The following is a 20,331-nucleotide window of genomic DNA, read 5'->3' as shown; positions in this document are numbered from 1 at the left end:
ACTGCATCTCCCAAGGGCTGCCAGGACAAAGCAGCGCTTGTCTTTAATCTCTCATTTACATTTTTAATCTGGCATTTCCTATTAAAAAGATACAGATATCAAACATCATACCATATGCGCTTTCAGAGAAAAAAAGAGAGTCATGAGCAAATTTATTGGTACTCATGTTGCCCTCAGGATCCTTCGCATCTTCCCGAAGGATGGAGAGTTGGCTCCCTTCACCTGCTACACTTATGCAATGCAAAGGGTTAGAACTCCCTTTAGTGGGAAAGAAACTTTGACTTCTGATCAAACATAGTTCTGTTCCCATGGAAGAACGTCACGATGGACCAAGTTACCTAGGACATCTGTGGAGCTCTAATGATAAACTATCCATGCAATGGGAAGCTCAGGTGGAATATTGTGACCAGATGGTGACTGGTTAGAGTATGAATAGAAAGACTAATATGTGGTCTTCCTGTTTTACACTAGGAAGACCACACCCCAAAGTGTACAGGGAGAAAGCTGCCCGGACGATGGTCACAGCTACTACCCTTAACCTTAAAATCAACTAATTAGCCATATTTTATATTCTCAAAAGGAATATATTATGTCATATAACCACAAAATATTTGCAGGTTCAGTATCCTGGCCCAGTTCTCTGGGGGCTGTTGTTACTTTGTCTTAGGACTGAGCAAACTTTCCTTTTCCATTGGCTTACACAGCTTCATTTATAGCATGGCGAGCAAGTGCTGTGCTCCGTGTGTGGGAGGCCGCCCAGCTCCACAGCGCACCACAGCCTCACCCTCCACTCCGAGCACTTCCACTGCAGCCTTGTTTAGGGCCAGCCAGCTATTCCTGGTGGTTTTTTCACGGTTCTCAGTGGAATTAAAAGTTAAGAGCCGTTCCTTCTGGTTGTGTCTGAGGGAATGGACTCTGCCCAGGGGGACAGCACTAGCGTGGCTCAGAAGTTCAGAACCCACAAGCTCTTTCTGCTGCTTCCTTGTTTCTCTCCCAGAAAATGTAATTGGCTTTATCTGTGGCTTACTCTGCAGGGCAAGTCAGAATGTAGAAAAACCCATTTCTGATTAAGTTTCTGTTCCTTTAAAAATCGTAGTTAACTCAAAATTTAAGAAATATTCGTGCAAAACTTTTAAAGGAAGGGGAGAAAGGGGACTTACTTTCTTCTTTCTTGCTAATTATGGCAGGCAGCGTGTAAATCTAGAAAACAAAGGAAGTCAGTTAGTTACTGCGGTTAATGGTCCATACCGAAGACTGGCAAGGTGACGCTTACACTGAAAGAGAAACCGTGGGCCTTGAGTCAAGGTCCAGCAACTGCATCCAGGGTGCAACCACCTGTCCAGCTGCTTCAGTCACCCCTACTATGTATGGTTCTATCCTTGACGGCCGAGCCTGGGCTACGCTCTGCTCTTCACACCTTGACTCATGCCGAAGGCCCCTTCTTCTGGAAGTGCCGCTTACAGTGGGATTCACCCAGCTTTGTTACTTTCTACAGGAACTGCATGGGTTCTGTTTTCCCACAGTCTTGATCACATTGCTGAGATAGCAACCCTTCCTGGCATCTCCTCTAGGTCAAGACTTCTTAACCGTTTGTGAAAAGTTTAAAAATTTTAGAAAATCTAGTGCTGATTGACATTCTCGGTTTTTGATTAATTGGCATTGTAAGATGCAATACGGTAGAAATGGAAAACACTCAACAGAGAGCCAGACCTTTTATCACTTAGTATGATCAACTTAAAGTCATATTCTTGTGTGCTTAGACAAACTTTAAACTAAAGTGTACTCCCAGTGCCTGGGCTCACCTGATCATGGACTGGAACAGGGTTAGAGAGAGGGCTCAGAGCACGCCGTGCTGGAACCAGCGCTTGGGTTCTCTGCCATCAACAGAGTCTTCTCTAGTGATGGACATAGTGTCTACTCTATGTGCTCTCCCGCTACAGACCCAGGAAAAGTGTTCAAAGAAAGCAAATGGCTTAATGGCCTATTTCTTACATAAATGCCCCTGGTGTTTGTGAGGAAATTTCCACACAGACACCGAAATGACTATTAAAATCAGAATATGCACCAAATGTGGCTGTCTCCCACCCACAGCTTTGCCTAGCTGTCATTTTTTAAAAAAAATGGCCTGGACCAGAGGAGGACTCCACACATATTTTTAATAGTAACCCAATAAGATGATACAAGAAATACAACCAAATGAATGATTGTAAATATTACAAACCAACTTCAGGATTGCACATTAGTCTTGGAAATCTCCCTGAAAAACAAATTACAAGTGGGATTGCATGCCAACGGCTGAGCTGACCCCAGGGAAGCAGGACAAATGGCCGCCCTCTGACCTGTTGCTCTGAAGTTCTCAGTTCTATTATGCACACCCAGAAAGCACAGGTAGAGGTAATATGTGAGTTTCGAGTGAACTGCAAATAAAAGATGACGTCACTGACTTACCGGTTCTTTTCCATCCATGGCCTCTAGCCAGAGTTTCCGGTTAGCTTCAGAGAAAGCCTGCAGTGTAATGATGCCATGCCTATCGACAGACAGACACTTGAGATGTGAGATTTATTCTACTGTGCCCTTCAGTGTTTGTAAATTTTCAACTCCTTGATAGTTAAAAAGTCATAATTTGGAAAAGAAAAAAAGACATAAAAGGTCAAAAGCAATGAAAAAAAGTGGAAATAGAAAATTAGAAATTTTTTTCTAAGATGTCTTTCAGAAAAGTCACTTTACACACTCACACAAAAAATACACACACTCACACACATACATGCACACATATGCATGTATACATACATTTACACAGGTATACACACAGATACATCCATATATGCATACATGCAGAGAAACACAGAGACACACATACATGCACTTAGGCATACACATGCACCTATACACTCATGAACAAACACATGCATACACACTTTTTAAATTCAAATGATGACAGATAAGTCATGAAGGTATAAGGCACAGGGCTTTCTAAAGGAGTTAGTTCCGGAAACGTAGAAAAATAAAAAAAGAAGGCAAATGCATATCTACTGATTTCCATAGTCACCTGACATTCAGCAGGAGAGTGATTAAGTTCACGGCACTAATGTGAGACCAGGTTGTCACTAACAACGATGCAGCATGAAACCTCGGCTCATAACAAACCAATGATTAAATGCTCAGTGTTTCTCTGCTTCATAATCACGCTGTATCAATGAATTCCCTGAAGATAATGCTCAGGTCGTGTGTGCACGTGTGTTTCTGCACCTACGAGGCCGAGGCCAGCCCAGCTTACACAGCCAGGCTGACTCACTAACCAGTGCCCTCAAATCTCTTCTACGCAGTCACTCTAAAATAGTTACTTAAAGATGTATCCATATAAAAGAAGACACCATATAAAAAATGTGAGGATAATGTGAAATTTTACATAGATTATCTCATATAAAAGAATTGATGTAGTAAACCTGGAAATTGTAAGGATCTGCAAACACTGGGAATTTTTTCCACTACTGTTATGAAATTATTAAAAATAGAAAAGCTGATAACAAGTCATTCATCTTTCTTCTGTAGATATGAAAATATCTCATTAGAATGACAAGAAAGGGAAAATGTATATAAGGGCCCAGATAATCTGATGTGATTAAATTTATTTTGTTCATCTGGGACAAGTTATATGTACACAAGGTATATCTCAAACTTGTGATCCTCCTGCCTCACCTCTCGAGTGCTGAGATTAAAGACGTGCATCGTCATGTCAAGCCTTGCTGAAGAGTTTTAAGTCGAAGTACCACTGAGGCCATTAGTAACTACAGCCAGTGTTTGCTTATGTTGTGTCCTGGGGTCTGTGTTCATAAGAACACTTTATCACCTCATTTGGCCCTCAGGGAACCCTGGAGGTGTAGACGTATTTTCCCGTCTTAGGGATGGAATGACAAAACCACAGAGTTTATGTCACTGTAAGCAGAATATGTGGAACTGTAACAGTGCCATGCACACAGCGGGTCTCTAGGGGCATTGAACTTGGCTGGCTGTGGAGTTTGTGGTATTCCCTCTGGAGTCTTCTTATTCCTTGGTAACAAGACCATCAGCCTTCTAATGATGGTAAAATGCTTGTTGTGAGGCCAGCAAACAATGGTTTGGGTTTCTCCCCTTTGTTGGGGCAAAGGCTGCTCCACCCTCTACTCCAATATGCCAATTATGTTAAACTCTCCATGTTCTTTGATGTGACTTTTTCCAAGCATAAGGTCTCACGCTGCGTGTTTAAACATACAATGGAAAGACATTGAATAAACACATGAAAGAGTGAAGTAAACATGCTGATATCTTCCTTGCAAACACTATATTGCTCCATGTTGTATTTGTCTGAACTTAGAAACAGAAATTAAGTAAAAACTACAAAGTGGAAAGCAATGCTCAAACCTTTCGACCACTTCTATGTCAAAGCAGAAGCGCTTGTCTATCGAATCTGTCTTTCGTCGGATACATGACTTTAATTTAAACATCTCAGGGGAGCCAGTAACGAGGCCATTCTGAAAAAAGAAAGGTAGAGAGTTACTAACACAAGGGAGTGAAGTGAAGCACACTGGTACGGAGTTGCCAACTGGAAGTGTTAACTTGAAGGTAAAGGTTTAACGTCCTCTGCCTTTAAATCGTCCCTGCTCGTTGACAACATCCTGAGCCATTCATTATTTATCCTCACTTGTTTTATTTAGAAGAAATCTGTGCCAGAACTTCCGGAACTTTTGGGCACATTTGCTCTGGCAGCAACAGATGCTCAGTGTACGCACTCTTAGGATACAGACAGACATGACATTACAGTCACTGATCACCACAGTTGCATGTTCAGTACACACGTGTTAGGATCCTGTCTTATGTCTCCATCAAAATCCCTATAATAATAATAATAAAAAAGACCAGTGCTATGGGTATGTATTTTTATACTGGAGGCTACACATCAGGTAGCTCCAAGTCCCCAGAGAGCCTCCAGAACAATGACGCTCACAGTGGTCATGCTGCGCAAAGAACAGGGGCCTGACTCTCAGGAGTTCCCTTCTACATGGGAGATACCTAACTAAATTAGGGAGAAGTTTAGCTCAATGTCTGTTAACCCTGCTTGGCTACAAACCTCACAGATTTATTATCAGCATTTTGATTGAGCCGTTGTATTATTAACACCCCAACTGCCACACAAGTTGAGTTTCTGGCAATTACTACTCTGAGTGAGTCACAGCTCCGTGTGAATTGCGACTTAAGAACTCTGCAGGTACTGGTATCCACAGCCTTTTGATCGGTTTTGTTCCCATTTCTTTTGCATCTGTCCTTCACCTTGAGTTATTAGGCTCTGACGGATGCCTGAGCACAATAAGTTTCAGCTAATATATCTTAATGTTTCTAGCTTTCATGGTTTGCCTCTGCCTTGCCCTACATTACAACCTGCCTAGGTGATTCATTTACTTTCTAGAAGCAACATTCTCATCTGTTAAAATAAGATCGGAACAAATTACTTTTAGAAAAAAAAAATCTACCTCCAGAGTTAGATCTTAGTGCATGACCAAATTAGCTAATTCATAAGATCTGTCATTGCCCATGTCAGTAAGCTAACTAACAGATGGATGGATAGATAGATGGATGGATGGATAGATAGATAGATAGATAGATAATAGATGGATAGATAGATGATAGATGGATAGACAATAGATAGATAGATAGATAGATAGATAGATAGATAGATAGATAGATAGATAGATAATGGATAGATAGACGATAGATAGATAGATAGATAGATAGATAGATAGATAGATAGAAAAAGGGGAAGAGAAGAAAGGAAGAGAGACAGAGTGAGTTACACCCTACATGTAATGAAGACTGTACCATTTCATCAAATAAGGTGCATCATGTCTCATAATGGTGGCTAGCCATGAGACACATAGCAACAAACTTACTTTTGGGGTAAGTGAGCCTTGATTGGCTTCTTTGAGAATGTGTTAGTATGTGTGTTCCTAGGCTGTGAGAGGCAAGGGCACGCAGGGGCAGCTGGAGGACTATCTGGGACAGGATGCAGCATCCCTGAGCTAAGCGGGGCACAGCCACTGGTTGACAGTCAACCCATAGCACAGACCCTGCTTCTGAAACCAGAGACATAGAAGGGTCATTTACTGAAGGATTCCTATCTGTAACTGTTTGTAAATATATGATGGCCCCAGTTCAAGAAAAGCACTGCGCATTCATTTTTATGTCATGAAGGTCACTAAACTTTTTTAAATGAAACTTTTAATTACTGAAAATGTGTGATGTTAGTAGGGACAAGAATCACAGGTGACACTTTATTTAACTCCCATTCCTTAAATCACAAGCTTAATTTGAAAAGGCGGGAACTCACTCACCATCTTCCCACTGGCTTTCACTTCCGACACACTCATTGTGAACATTTTACTTCCTTTGTCGTAAGTGCAGTAATGTTTAATCCATGTGAAACCCAGAGGTCCTAATGCAGGAGACAAAAACGACTTCAAATTCAGATACATGGTTTGTACCTAAGTGTGCGCATGCGCACCCCTGCACATGGAGAGTGTCCACACGTAACCTTAGCTGGGACGTTCACTGTGAGGAAGGCTGGTATGAGCAAAGGTGACTGAGGAGAGCATTATGCAATCAAATCAACGGCTTTTCTCAAGCTCTGGGAGAATCTGCAAACCCGCAAGTGAGCCTGTATGTAAACTTCAGTTATTGTAATCTTGTATATAAATGTGGAATCTGGTAAGCAGATCTGATCAACAGTGGACAGAAAATATTTGAAAAACCAGTCACACCAACAGTGAGCATATGTAACTGTTTTTGGAGATGGGTCTTTTTTGAAGTTAAGACTATCCTCAAACTTACCACGTAGCCAGGGGCCAGCCTAGAGCTCAAGATCGCCCTGTCCTAAGTTCCCAAGGGTTAGGATCAGAGGTGTGTGCCCCATTCCTGGCAGCTGGTGGTATATTTAATATCAGTGTGCCCTGATACATAGTGTCTCTCAGTGAGCCTTGAAAAGTAAACTACGGTGGATGATCCTGGGCTCTGACTTTGCTGACCTTGGAATTGCTTCCTCTTACTGCTGCTGTAAGAGAAATAAGCTCATGACCAGGGATGGAGCTCAGAGGGTAGGTGCGGGAGAGCACCAGACGGCATGGTACTCCAGGGGAGCAGACGTGGTGTTCCAGGGCTGAGACAGCAGCACTTAGGAGGCAGAGACAAGAGGAGAAGTTCAAGGTCACTGTTAGCTACATAACAGGGCCACGTGGGCTACATGACACCTTGTCTTTTTTTAAAAAAATCCAAGTATTTTTAAAATAAAATTTCCCTATTTGTATTATTTATATTAAAAAATTCATATATTTGTAATTCACAGTTTTGTTTCCCCCATAAGCATGGTCCCTTTCTCAGAGCACAGCACAGCACATCGTGTTCTGGGCTGGTATTACCCCTGAAGAACTCGCTCCTGCATCTGCAGTGGGATGTCGCCTTCATTCTGCCTGTCACTGACAACACAGAAGAGCTTGCCTTTACCTGGAGAAGTCAGGTGTCCTGAATCCAAATGCCATGGTGGGCTGAATGGGTTGGGAAGAGAGCTTAGGGCTCCCATCCTCAAAGTTTCTTCAGCTAGTGGTCCACCCACGTAACACAGTGGCCACTCAGCCCTCTCTATGCAAAATGTGACTGCTGGCTTGACTTTAGAACTCTTCACTCAAAAGCAAGCACTTAAAATAGAAAGCAGCACCTTGAGATGGCATTCTACGAGCCACTGCGTTTCTTCTTCATTAGTAAAAGTGTCCTTGTGTCAGCTCTAAGTTAGGCGGACACTTATACTACTGCAGATCTTAAGGTGACGGTGCACATACACTTTACAATCACAAGGGATTACAGCAATTAACTCCAGTTCTGACCCAAGACCTCTGAGTCCTACAGCAGCACTCGATACTTCGTATCATGTACTGCAGACTACTTACCAGCCAAAAGAGATGACTGAGACATGGCTGATGCAAACGGCAGCGACTTTATTACTTAGGCAGCCACGGATGGGGTAGGTTCAATTGCTATTTTAAGATGAAGATGCCTCCATGCTAGAATGGTATTTTAGATCGAAAATGTCTATTTTCCCTGCCTTGTCTTAAATTTGAAATCTCCTGCACTTCGTGGTGACATTTGCTGTTCACCTGTCCCCACACTTCATCCTTTAAAACTTGCTGGCAACTGTGTGGGAAATGGTCTTTGACAATCCACTTAAAAACTCCTTTAGGTGTCCACAAAGTTGAGCACAACTCCAAAGCACAGAACCAAAGAAGCTCAACTGTACCATCTAGTGACCACAGAAAGCTGTGACAGATATTGTCACATTCAGGGACACCTACGACATACCCTTTCCTCAAAACCTTCAAGGAAGATGCTACAAAGAGGAGCATTTATGCATCTAAGAAAAGCAAGCCTGCTAGCTATGCATAGGCATTCAGTGTTCTTTTTTAAAGGAAAAATGCTCTAAATTGTTTTTATTATTTTTGTTTTTGAAATAGAACTGCTCTCCTATAACATACTCTGATCATGGTTTCCCTTCTCCCGTTTCCTCTTAGATCCCCCCACTTCCCTGCCATTTCCCCTCCATACCTTCTTTTTTTCTTTCTTTCTCTTAAAAAGACAAATGAAAAACAAACAAACAAGAATAAAACAGGACAAACAAATTAACAGAAAGAAAAGAATAAAGAGTATAAGAAATATAGACATGCAGACGGACAGACAGACAGACAGACACACACACACACACACACACACACACACACACACACACACACTATAAAAACTCAAGCGCCAAAAATCATAATACACAAAGAAAAGGTCAGTAAGAATAGTTGGCTGTCTACTGCTGGGCCACGAGACCTGCCCTTATAGGCCCAGTGAGACTCACTGGAGAAACTAACTTTTCATTTGCAAGCAGGTATCAGTTGAAGGTAGCTTACTGGTTGAGAATGGGAGCCTGTACTTGTTTCCCCATGGCAGCACTGGGACGCCATCTGGTTTGACCTTATGCAGGCCCTGTGCATGCTGCCACGGGACCTGTGAGTTCATGTGTGCATCAGTCCTGCTGTGTGCAAAGACCTTGTTCCTTAATGTCTTCCATGACCAGGGGCTCTTACAAGCTTTCCGGTTCTCCTCCACATAGCACCCTGAGCTCTGGCAGGAGCTCCTAGACACATCCCATTGAGGACTGAGTGTTCCAAGGTCCCTCACTCTCTGCTCATGCTCCAGTTGTAGGTCTCTGCGTTTGTTCCCCTCTGCTGCGGAGGAAGCATCTCTGAGGATGGCCGGATGAGACACTCATCTCTGAGCATGTTTGGCTTCACCCTTGGTTTTTGTTGTTTGTTTTGATTGTGTTTAGGACAGTTGTGACTTGGAAAGCCCTCCTGCCTGCAGTTGTGTCTACAAAGCACTTGTTGGTCAATGTCACAAGCCCTCCCCTTTGGTTAAATCCATTCTCGATACAAACGTGAAGTCCTCTCAACTGGCACTGCAAATCTGAGAAACTAAGAATAAATATCCCTAAGGCAAACATATATTCCATGCTCTGGGAATCAGCAGATCGAGCGTTTCTATATACTAGAGACTTGAAGCTATGTCTTATGCTCTAACTATAAAATATCTGTAAAGTCATCAGGATTTATCACCTCAGAACAGAAAGGACAGTTAATGAGAGGGACAGCTCTAGTATCCCATTTGAGCCTATGGCCCTTATTCGTCTTGACTGTGACCAAAGTCATGCTAGCCAAGTCTGTCAATCAAACTGGTATGTGCTTGCATGCCAACTCTCCAACAACTGGGCACAACCTGAGCATCTATCAACAGCATGTTAGTGACCACATTGCGAATGTACATGAAATATCTTCACAGTCAACGCAACAGCAACAGTTCCCCATCACAAACCCTTCAACTACATTATTTTGCCAACTAAACCAACCTGTCCCCCCCGCACTAGCATGGACATTTTGCAGCATGCCCATCTGAGTATCCGACAGTGTCAAGGGGCAAGAAAAGTACAAGAGGCAAGAACAAAAGTTTGAGAGCTTTGGTGGCAATTTGTCATTGCTGCAAAATCAAAACATGCAGTTTTCTACTTTCCAAAACCATATACGGATTCATGAGGCTGGAATAATGTGAGAATGGCACTTTGAGGCACATCTGATTTGAAATTGAGTTGATTTAGCCAAAATGGTCAAAGTGGTTTCATTTAATGATAGCACACGGAAAGGATCCCAGTCACCCACCCCAATCACGTGTGGACGGATTTATGCTAATTTTGTGGGAAAGCATTCTGAGCATGAGGCCAAATGACAGTGATCTGCTGGCCTGCTATTTGCTTTCTCACCTCAGGAAGCAAAGAGTGTCGCTGAGACAGGGCCTAATTACCAGCTTTACTTCTGAAAGCCGCAGACCCAGAATTTTGTGTACGATGATGCCTAGTGAAAAGCTAGCACCAGAGTCACCAGGGTGATTCATTCTGACAAGGCCTTTGATTTTCAGTTTCCTATGGAACATGAAATTGAGATGGGTTACCACAATTAAATTCTGCAACTGAACTCAGCACTGCTTTCATTGGAGATCCTGTGCTAAAGTCTGAAGTACTTTCTCTCCTTGGTGATGGTGGTGGTGGACAGAATACGATCTTACATTCTGTGTAGAGATTCAGTCTTCCCTTGTGAAACCATAGTGATGCTTTCAAAAAAGTAACCAAGGTATGGGATATAGACACAGCTTGCTGAACCATATGACACACCAGATCCAGGCCCAGCAAGATGGCTCATTAGGTAAGTGTCTGCTGCCAAGGCTTACAGCCACAGTTCAGTCCCTGGGACTGAACCCACACGTTGTCTTCTGACATGCACATAGTACAGTGTACAGACACACACGCACACACACACACACACACACACACACACACACACTTTTTAAAGAGGGAATAGGGCAGTAAGAGGGGGTACGGTAATGGTTCAAGAGTTCAAGGATCTGCTATGCAAGCATGAAGACTTGAGTTTGGGTCTCTAAAACCCAAGTGAAACACCAGGAGAGTGTGGATGCCCTCCTGTAACTCTAGCCTCAGAAGGCAGAGATGGGGAGTCCCCAGAGCAAGCTGACCGTGATGGCTAGTCTTGGTTGTCAACTCAAATACATCTGGAATCAGTTAAAATCCAAGCGACTGGGTACATCTGATTCAACCATTTGATGTGGGAAGAACCACCTTAAATCTGGACCATACAAAGGCGGTGACACCTTATATAAAGGACATGGAAGAAGGCAGCTTGCTTTCTTTGCCTGCTTGCCATCACACTCCCTGCAAGTTCATTCCTATTCCTATTTCCTTGGGATTCCAGCATATATCAAAACTCAGCTGGGACATCAAGCCTTGTGGATTGAATAACTATAGAGCTCTTGAGTTTTTAACTGGGTGCCGGTCAGTGTTGGAAAAGATGCATCAGTGGAAAGATAGGGTGGTATGGGGCATGATTTCTGACATCAATCTCCACACGCATGAGTAATTATGTATGTGTACAACTACACATGTACAATCAAACATGCATGTACACACACGAACCCCCAACACATAGAAAATGAAAAGGATAGCAAGAAACACCACAGATTGGTCTCTGGACTCACTTTTCTCCTGCACATAAAGATAGCCCTCCATGGTCCACTGGCTGGGTGGTCTGTAATCCTGGTTGGCCGATTTCATCCGCTGCATCAATCTCTCTACCTCTTGTCGAGTACTTTCAAAGTTATTCCTTGTCTGAAGGGGAGAAAAGGACCAAACGCACTGAGCATTTTTCACCACATCTGTGGAACTTCTCAATTAAAATCTCAAAACTGCAAAGCTGTCAGGGTGACCTTGATCCTTTTGGTTCTATTCAAAATAAAGGGACTCTGCTGTGTTGAGCTGTGGGTTTGCTTTCAGTCAATTTATTGGAAACATTCCAAAAGAACTGTCTACATTTTTCTCTGATGCTCTTTGTGATTATGTGAGAGATTTTCTACCTTCATACTCTCTGGTGAACTCTAGCAACTGAAATTATTGAGCATCTACTAGCTACAGATAGCTAAGATTGAAAGTAGATTCATAAGACTTTAATCTCTTTCAAAGAAGAAAAAAAGATGTTTTTGATATATGTGACAAAGAACAAGTTAAAAAAAATCCCCTCTTTTCCCAAAGGCTTGTTTTTATTTTCATGTTTTATGATTGTTTAAGAATTAAATAAAATCTCTTTGCTGTAATGAACTCAAAAACAAATCCATCACTTGGGTAGGTTAAGGTGGCTCCTCAAACAAACTCAGTCCCAGTCCACATCGCAGTTGGAAGGGTTTTTGTAAAGGCATTACATTGTTTGGTTTTGGAAGGACTATCACAGTTGTTAGAATACTGGTGTAAAATTTATCCATATGAAAACCAAGTTCTTGCCTCTTTTGAGACTAGTAGTTCGCTTGATAATAAGCTTGTGTAAGCTGTAGAAAAAAAATAAGATTTTTCTCCAAAAGAATCTGTTTTACACTTAAAACACATCGCTGTAACAAAGTGTGTCTGAAAACATAAAACCACAGCTTACCCCCAAGATCTCTCTATGAGGTTCACAGAGAAGTGAACCTTAAAGTGGATTAGGGTCTTTTTCTGGGGACTGTCTTGTTGGTTTTTTCTTTAAAACAGAAGGGTTGTTTACTTTTAAGTACTTCCTTTTCCCTCTTCACACTGCGGTAATTGTAGCTAATACAGAAACAACCCATAAAACCTCTCTGGTGTCTGTAATCTCCCTGTTTAATCTTTACTGAAGACAGACGACTGCCTTCCACATTGAAAAAACAGTGTAAATGAGTTAAAGTGAAATCAGTCCTGCTAGGGAATCTCAGTTAAGTAACAGCTGAAACGCAAACATGCTTAGAAAAATCCAATAGCATGGTTCTTCTGGGACACTAGCTCAGTAGTGCAGTCACGAGTCTCCACAAAAGCAAGACCCAGCAAGCAGAAACACGTTTGCAGAAGGTTGAGGGAAGGTTTCCTTCATTAGTATGGCTATGGCTAGAATGCTATGCACTTGGGATTTCAGTGACTGAAGACTCAGCATTAGGACTTCATTCTTCCCCAGGTTGGGCAGTGGCACGAATGTGCTGAGCGACAGTGGAAGCGTCACTGTGTGTCCAGAGACTGACCGAACTAAAGGGCTTGGCAAAGTGAGCCGGTGGAAATGGGCAGCCTGCGAGCGACTCACACCTGTTCTTTAATGTGGTGCTTCTGGTTGCTTCAAAAGTGCATTTAACCTTACCCGCAAATAACAGGTAAACAGTAGCACCTGCTTTACATTTGATTTCAGAGATATGAGGCAATAGGATGTGAAGACTTGAACCTTCATTTGGAAAATGGACAAATACTGCATTCCAACAAGTAAGACTTGCTGAAATCCAAGCAGTTCCTCCTCAGGTCCCAGCTTCGAGGATAAGTCACAGATAAAAGGAAAGCACACCGTGCATACCCGTGATGTTTTGATATCTGTATATATTGTAAAATCGTTTCTATAATCAGGTTAAATAATGTATGCAATCACCACATGCATTTCCTGATGTTGTTTGTGTGTGGTGAGGAACTTACAAAAATTCACATCTATAACACTGAGTTAGACTGGACACAGTGCCTGGGAATCCCAGACCCTATTCATCCTGTGTCACTCACTAAGCTAACAAGAATGCCAGGTGACTTAGGGTCCTCCTCCTTGGTAATATTTACTTTTATAAAACGCAGTAGTATACATTTTTCTAACATAAAATAGGTTCCTCTCTTACATATGTTCAACTTGTCATGTCACTAGGAAATAAATTATGGGGACATCTATAAAGTGGACTTGTGGTTCACATATTTAGACGAAGTCACTCTGAGGCTGTTGCTAAGGCATGATGGGAGGGCAGGTGCACTCTTACATTCTGCAAGTTGAACTGCAGCTGTTGCTTATATGGTGCAAATTCCTGGGCGAGTTCATATCCCTCGTGGTAAAACGTGAATAAACCCTGAAGGAAGGACAAAAGCTGCAAAGATAAAAACATACACAAAATCATAAAAGCCTGCTTTGTCATATATGAAAAGAACATTCAATATTAAATATCAGAAAAATATATCTCACTCTAATTTCTCAGAGTAGCAAATTTCCACCATGGCCAGGGAATCACGACTGTGGGACAGAAACACAGAGCTTTGCCCTTTGGTCTCGGGTCTGTCTGGTCATGGACAGGGGTGCTGTGGACGGTTCTGCCACAGACAAACGGTGGAAAACCACCGAGGCCTCTAAGGGGGATCATGGATAGTCAGGAAGGCCTCTAGCCAAAACAGAAGATGCATGGGGATTAGAGAAAGAGCAAAAAGTCACAGGGAGTAGCAGGCCAAGGCAAGCAGCAATTTGTCCGGAGGGAAACAAAAGACACCACAAGGTGGCAGCACAGATCCTAGAATTGGCTGGAGAAGGGTTTTAGCAAGAAGACTTCAAAGTAGATAAGAGTTGAGCCAAAACATAGAATCACATTATCATTCCAACCATGAGTAAAATCTCCAGAAAAGAAATGCCGTATTTCTAGCTTTGGAATAAAAAAGTGTATTAGTGTTTAATTGCTATGCATTTGTATCTGTAAGGAGGGCTTATAAAATTACGTGACAGGTCTGTTTATATAGTAAGTGTACCTAGGGAAAAAAGAATTGATTTGATATTTTATGTGACTCACTCTACTCTTATTCTACACCGTGACCACTAGCTCAGTCAGCCCACAGCAACAAAGTGAAGCACACTTTCAAAAGACTTATATGCTCTTAATTATTATCTTTAAATTAGAAGTGAAAACAATTTGAAAGCATTTTCATCTGTGAGCAGCTTCTTCCTGCCTGCTCTGGGTGAGGAGCCCCTCACCAGGCGTCATCCTGTGTGCGCGCGTTGAGACTGCCAATACCCAAGAGCCGGTTCCACTGGAAAACGACGATGTCATGATTTTCTTTGAACATATGTAGAGTTATGTTCACTTCAAGGAGTCTCACACTTTCTAAATGTTTTCTTAAGTTGTTACTTTTTTCATTTAATTTTAATCTCCAGTTTGGAGCAAATTGGAACTTAAAACTGGATTTTAAATGCTTCCAGTTGGGCTCTGAATGAGTAGATCGAGGCTTCTTCAAAGGTAAAACATTAAATCCTTCTGAAGCACACAGCTAACATGCGTACTAGCCACAGGACAGCCTAGTATGTCATTAGAGGAGCTGTATCTGTGATTAGCCCACAACAAAACTGTCTCACTGTGAACTAGATGCCAAGGGGGCAGGCGCTATTTTAAAGCCATCATGAGCCACCAAGTTAATTAAATTAACAGGAAAGATACTTTAAACACATTGCATGCAATACATCTACAAAATAGCTAATACACCCAAATCCACTTTTTAAATATTCTGATTGCTTAGAATATGGGGGAAACACTCGTGTCAGAAATATGAATTTATCAATTGGTGGAGTGTTATTGTCAGGTCAGACAAATCTATGGTGTATGTGAGTTCATGGTATCTGGCTTGAAGCTCTGGCCTACAGTTACATTAAATATTAAAATATTAGATACCTACAAAAGTGTCAGGTGCCCACAACTACCTGAAACACCCCTTCCCACAGAGAAAAAGACCTCTGATGTCTGCCAAGTCACTCGTTCTATTTGAGTTCTCTGAAGCTCTCATCTGAAAGTAATTTGACAGACACTGTAGTGAACCAGCACTCTCTACTGAGACCCGTTTGTCAATTATGCTTTGAAACTCAGGGTCCCGGCACTTGGGTCTCACTGAGGCTGTATATATATCCAGCACTGCTGAGGCAGCGGCTGCAGGGTAGCTCTGTACCCAGCACTGCTGAGGCAGCGGCTGCAGGGCAGCTCTGTACCCAGCACTGCTGGGGCAGCGGCTGCAGCCCAACTCTGTATCCAGCACTGCTGAGGCAGCGGCTGCAGCGCAGATGGAAACCCACCAGCCAGTCTCGTCAGTGGGCTATAGACACACTAAGTGGGAAGAGTCCATTTTCTCTCACAATGAATGCCAAGCACCCAGTAGGGAAGGCACCGTTTTTTTGAAGTACAAAAAAATTACACACCAGAGTCTGGAGAGATAACCCAGCAGGTAAGAGCACTAGCTATTCTTGCAGAGGACCTGGATACCCGCATCCAGATGGTAGCTTATAACCCTCTGTGATTCCAGTTCCAGGGGATCTGACGCCCTCTTCTCGCCTCTGGGTATGAAGTTCACATATGTGCACACACACACATACAGGCAAAAGTCATACACACAAAATAAAATAAATTAGTCTAAAAAAACAACACCACACCACGAGCTGTCACCTCCCTCTTGAGTGCATTGCTTTGAAAGCACCTTGGGGAAGTCTGAACAAAAATGTGTGAGAAATAATGGCCCCTAGATGGCAGCAGAGCACAATCCTTTTTTTTAAAGGACTGTGTACGTGTATTAGTTGCTTGCATGCTTGACAAATTGCATGAGGTTAAACCATTGAGGCTGAGCAGAAAGACCCAATGAAGAACTGTCCTTCTCAGATTCCCATCGTCTCTGCTCAGCGGCTTGGCCTGGGTGTGTGGGAAAGACAGGCCCACGCTGACAGGAGAGCAAACCTGACCTGTACAAAAATGTCCATGATGATAATTACCATGCCGCACGGTTCCAGTTTACACTTATTATTCTGTGTATATATGGGCGTGTGTGAGAGTGCGCCACGGGGCACACATACAGGTCAGAGAACTACTTTCAGGAAGGAGTCAGCTCTTTCCTTCTACCATGTGGGTTCTGGGCACACTGGCATGACCAGGCTTAGCGGCAATTGTCTTTCCCAAGGTTCATCCCTATAGCACCAGGAACATCTCCTCCTGCACTTCACTATTTCCCTAGTGTGGAGGGTAAAATTAGCATTTATTAGTCCCCAAACCAGAGCAAAAGTCACTGACACTGTGTCTGAAGATCCTCATTGGCCCCACCCCTTGGTCAGCACGGCCTGACGGGTGAGCAGGGCACTTAGCCATCAGCTACTCAAAACACACAAAACACCTGGGGACTTAATTGAGGCACGGGCTCCAACACACGAGCCTGTGAAGGACTCTCCACACCAAAGCACACACATATTCAAATACACGAACCTGTGGAGGATTCTCCACACCAAATTATGTGATGTTCCCAAAGGATTCACCACTAGTTACCCAGAAACTGAATGTGGCTGGGAAAAGGGAGGACCTGGCACTGGAGGTGGGAGGAACCTGCAGGAGTTCCTGCAGGAATTTGCAGCCCAAACCAGGCTGTAAATGCTTGTATAATCATGGTACTCATTTCCTACCTGATTATCAGTCAATATTTATAATTTATTTTTCAGAGTTCTGTCAATTATCCCAGGCTGGCCTCTAACTATGTAGCTATGTAGCAAAGAATGACCCTGAGCTACGGGATCCTCCTGCCTCTATCTCCTAAATGTTGGGGTTACAGGGCCATACCCCCATGCTTGGTTTACGTGGTGCTAACAAGAGCTCAGACTGAAGACCTCTGTCACACTGAGCAGGCATTCTCCCACCTCACTGTGGAGGAGATCCCTAATTGCACAGAACCACACTGTCATCCGTCCTGGTGTCTGAGAAACGCCACCGTCTATTCCCACACAGCCCTTCCAGCAGTCTCGCTGACACCACGGTCACCTCTGACCACTAAAACACACAGCTTTATCTATTGAAACCCTAGTCACCGACGAAAATGCTCCCTGTGGCTAACGTTATTCTGGGTCGTGAAAGGCTGAAGAGCCCTCTCACCCAGGTTCTAGAAGACAAGGATGGCCATCCAGATATTTCTGCCCAATATTGGATTCTTGGCTATAGCCAGTGCAGTCAGGTAAGGAAAGGAAATGCAAGTCATTCAGACTAGAAACTGACAAATGCCCTGACCTTGTGTACAGAAAATCCTAAGGAATCCCTTAAACAAAACTAATAGAACTTGTGTGAGTTCAGTGCATAAAAACTGATTTTATGCCGAGGTACTTTAAAAACAAGCAATTTGAAAACAACATTAGGAAAACTCCCATCTTCAATAGCCTTAAAAGAATAAAAAACTTATAGGAATTAATTTAGCAAATTTAACTCAAAACTTATTCTTAAAACCACGAACACAGCGTAAATAAACTAGAAAAGTACAAACAAATGGAAAACAGCCCACTTTCACAGTGTGAAGAACTTGAAATTGTTAAGGTGAAATTTTCTCCAAATTGATTGACAGGCATAGTAAAAATCAGAAACTCAGTTTACGTCTTTTCAGGACCAGATGCTTCTAAACTCACATGAAATGGGAATCGATACTAGCTGACCACAAAGATCTTAGTAAAAGTTGATCGGGAAGCCTCACCCATCTTAATTTCATTCAAACGTGTCCCCCTGGTCACTGTGAAAGCAGCAGGAGGGACACAGGCCACTGATGGTGCTGGAGTTTGAATGGGCAATACTTGGCTCCCAACTGGCGGTGCCCTCCCGGGAGGCGGTGAACCCTAGGAGGTGGGACCCTGCTGAAGGAAGGCTGGAGGAGGGGCTTGTGTTTACAACCACATGACCTCTAGTTTCCTAACCTGCTCAGATCCGAGCCACCTCCCACAACCATCTTATTGTCTCTATCATGGTAGACAGAGTCCTGTGAAAATCTGAAGTAAAATATATCTTTCCCCGCACATCCCAAATCTCTGGCCAACCTGGTGTTCAGAGAGCTCTCCAGACATCACAACTAGAGAAAGAACAGTCAAGACAAACATCTCAATGAACCTCTCTTCACTTGTTAGGAACAGTGAATATACAATTTAATAAATTGTTTTAAATATGGTAGTTCATGCCTATAACCTGACACTCCAGACAGAGGGAGGAGAGTCCTGAGTTTAAGTCTACCTCAACAACACAGTAAGTTTGAGGCCAGCCTGAACTACATAAAACCCTGTCTCGGAAAAAACAAAAACAAACAAACAAAAACAAAACAAAACAAAAATAAAAACACCACAAAGAAGCCCAGGTAAAGCCAAAATTTTTGCTCCAAATTATTTTGTAGATGTGGAAGATCAGCTTTCACTCTCACACTGCGTTGGTCCCATGCATGCTCTTCCTGTTACTAAAGTAGAAATGACGTGGGACTCCACCAAGGAGACCAAAGCTAGAGAGGACAGTGCTGTGTGCTGCACAGACACTTTGCAGGGAAACACAGTGGTCAGGATAATGCGGGACAGTGCTGTGCACTGCAGACACTCCGCAGGGAAACACAGCAGTCAGGATAATGCGGGACATCTCACTGAGGTTGTCAGAGTGCCATCACAAGAAAAGCATGTGCTGAGTGGGACATCACAACTGGGATAAGGCGAGGGGAAGAAAACACATTTCTAAAGAAGGGATGCTTCCATTTCCCCAGAGTCCCTTCCGCCTGCCACTTGGGAGCAAATGGTTCTATAATCTCCTCTTGTTGCACCAATGTTCTATCATAGAAAGCTGTAGCTGAGTGTTTCCAGACAGAACAGGCCATAGAGAAGCTTGGATGAGGCAACTCCCAGGTCACTTTCCAAGAGGCACCCAGATGAGCAAATGGCATTCCAGATAAAGACAAGGAAAAATTGCACACGAATGGGCAGCATCAGAAAGACCCGGAAACACATATGGAAGAAATACGCAGGAAAAATGGCAGAATTAATGGGGTCTCACACCGTGGTGTATAAAGAGCCTCAACTTAGGAATGCTGTGGGGGGGGCAGGTGTTACAGGGGCTCTCTAAGCAGGGGAGAAGAAGTGTGGCTTTCTAACTGTAGCGTGTGTGTTGTGGGGGGGGGGGGGGACGGACCTGCAGTTAAGGGAGGATCCAGCTCTTCCAGAGGGTTCACGTTTGGTTCCCAGCACTCACATCAGAAGGCACACAACATATTAACTTCAGTGCCCGATTCCGGCCTCCAAGGGCAGCCAAACACATGGCACCTCAAACATATATGTAAAAGGCTATGACACATAAATTACTCAAAATCTTTTTTTTAAAAAAAAAAGAATGATAATGGGGCTCTCTGGCAGGGTTTAGTCAATGGGAGGGAATCAGAACTATAAGTGGTGGTCTTTGTCATAGAAAAGCCCCCCTAAAGTCATATGAAGATTACCAAATGGTTTGTTAGGTAAGTTACTTCTTCATCCTAAGAGAATTGAACGACCCCTCTTCAGCAAGAAGAATTTGGAGTAAAGTTGGTTGTTCTGAACAGAAGATGAAAACTAAACCCCTGAGACTGAATTA

General features: G+C 43.0%; 1 protein-coding gene across 2 annotated transcripts in view; it reads right to left on the bottom strand.

Annotated features, from left to right (window-relative positions):
- Arhgap42 (Rho GTPase activating protein 42) overlaps positions 1-20,331 on the bottom strand; it is a 213,154-nt gene that overhangs the window by 26,093 nt on the left and 166,730 nt on the right. For both annotated transcript variants that reach the window (XM_048433399.3, XM_048433405.3), the window contains 6 exons: positions 13,963-14,067; positions 11,662-11,791; positions 6,366-6,466; positions 4,402-4,511; positions 2,449-2,527; positions 1,161-1,200 (listed from right to left, as the gene is read on the bottom strand). In XM_048433399.3, the coding sequence (XP_048289356.2) occupies positions 1,161-1,200; positions 2,449-2,527; positions 4,402-4,511; positions 6,366-6,466; positions 11,662-11,791; positions 13,963-14,067 (565 nt within the window). The remainder of the gene's footprint in view (positions 1-1,160; positions 1,201-2,448; positions 2,528-4,401; positions 4,512-6,365; positions 6,467-11,661; positions 11,792-13,962; positions 14,068-20,331) is intronic.

Source organism: Myodes glareolus, chromosome 4 (genome assembly GCF_982192425.1).
Source record: "Myodes glareolus chromosome 4, mMyoGla1.1, whole genome shotgun sequence".
Lineage (NCBI taxonomy): Eukaryota > Metazoa > Chordata > Mammalia > Rodentia > Cricetidae > Myodes > Myodes glareolus.
The sequence above is the reverse complement of the archived record's forward strand: the minus strand, read 5'-3'. Positions and strand labels throughout refer to the sequence as shown.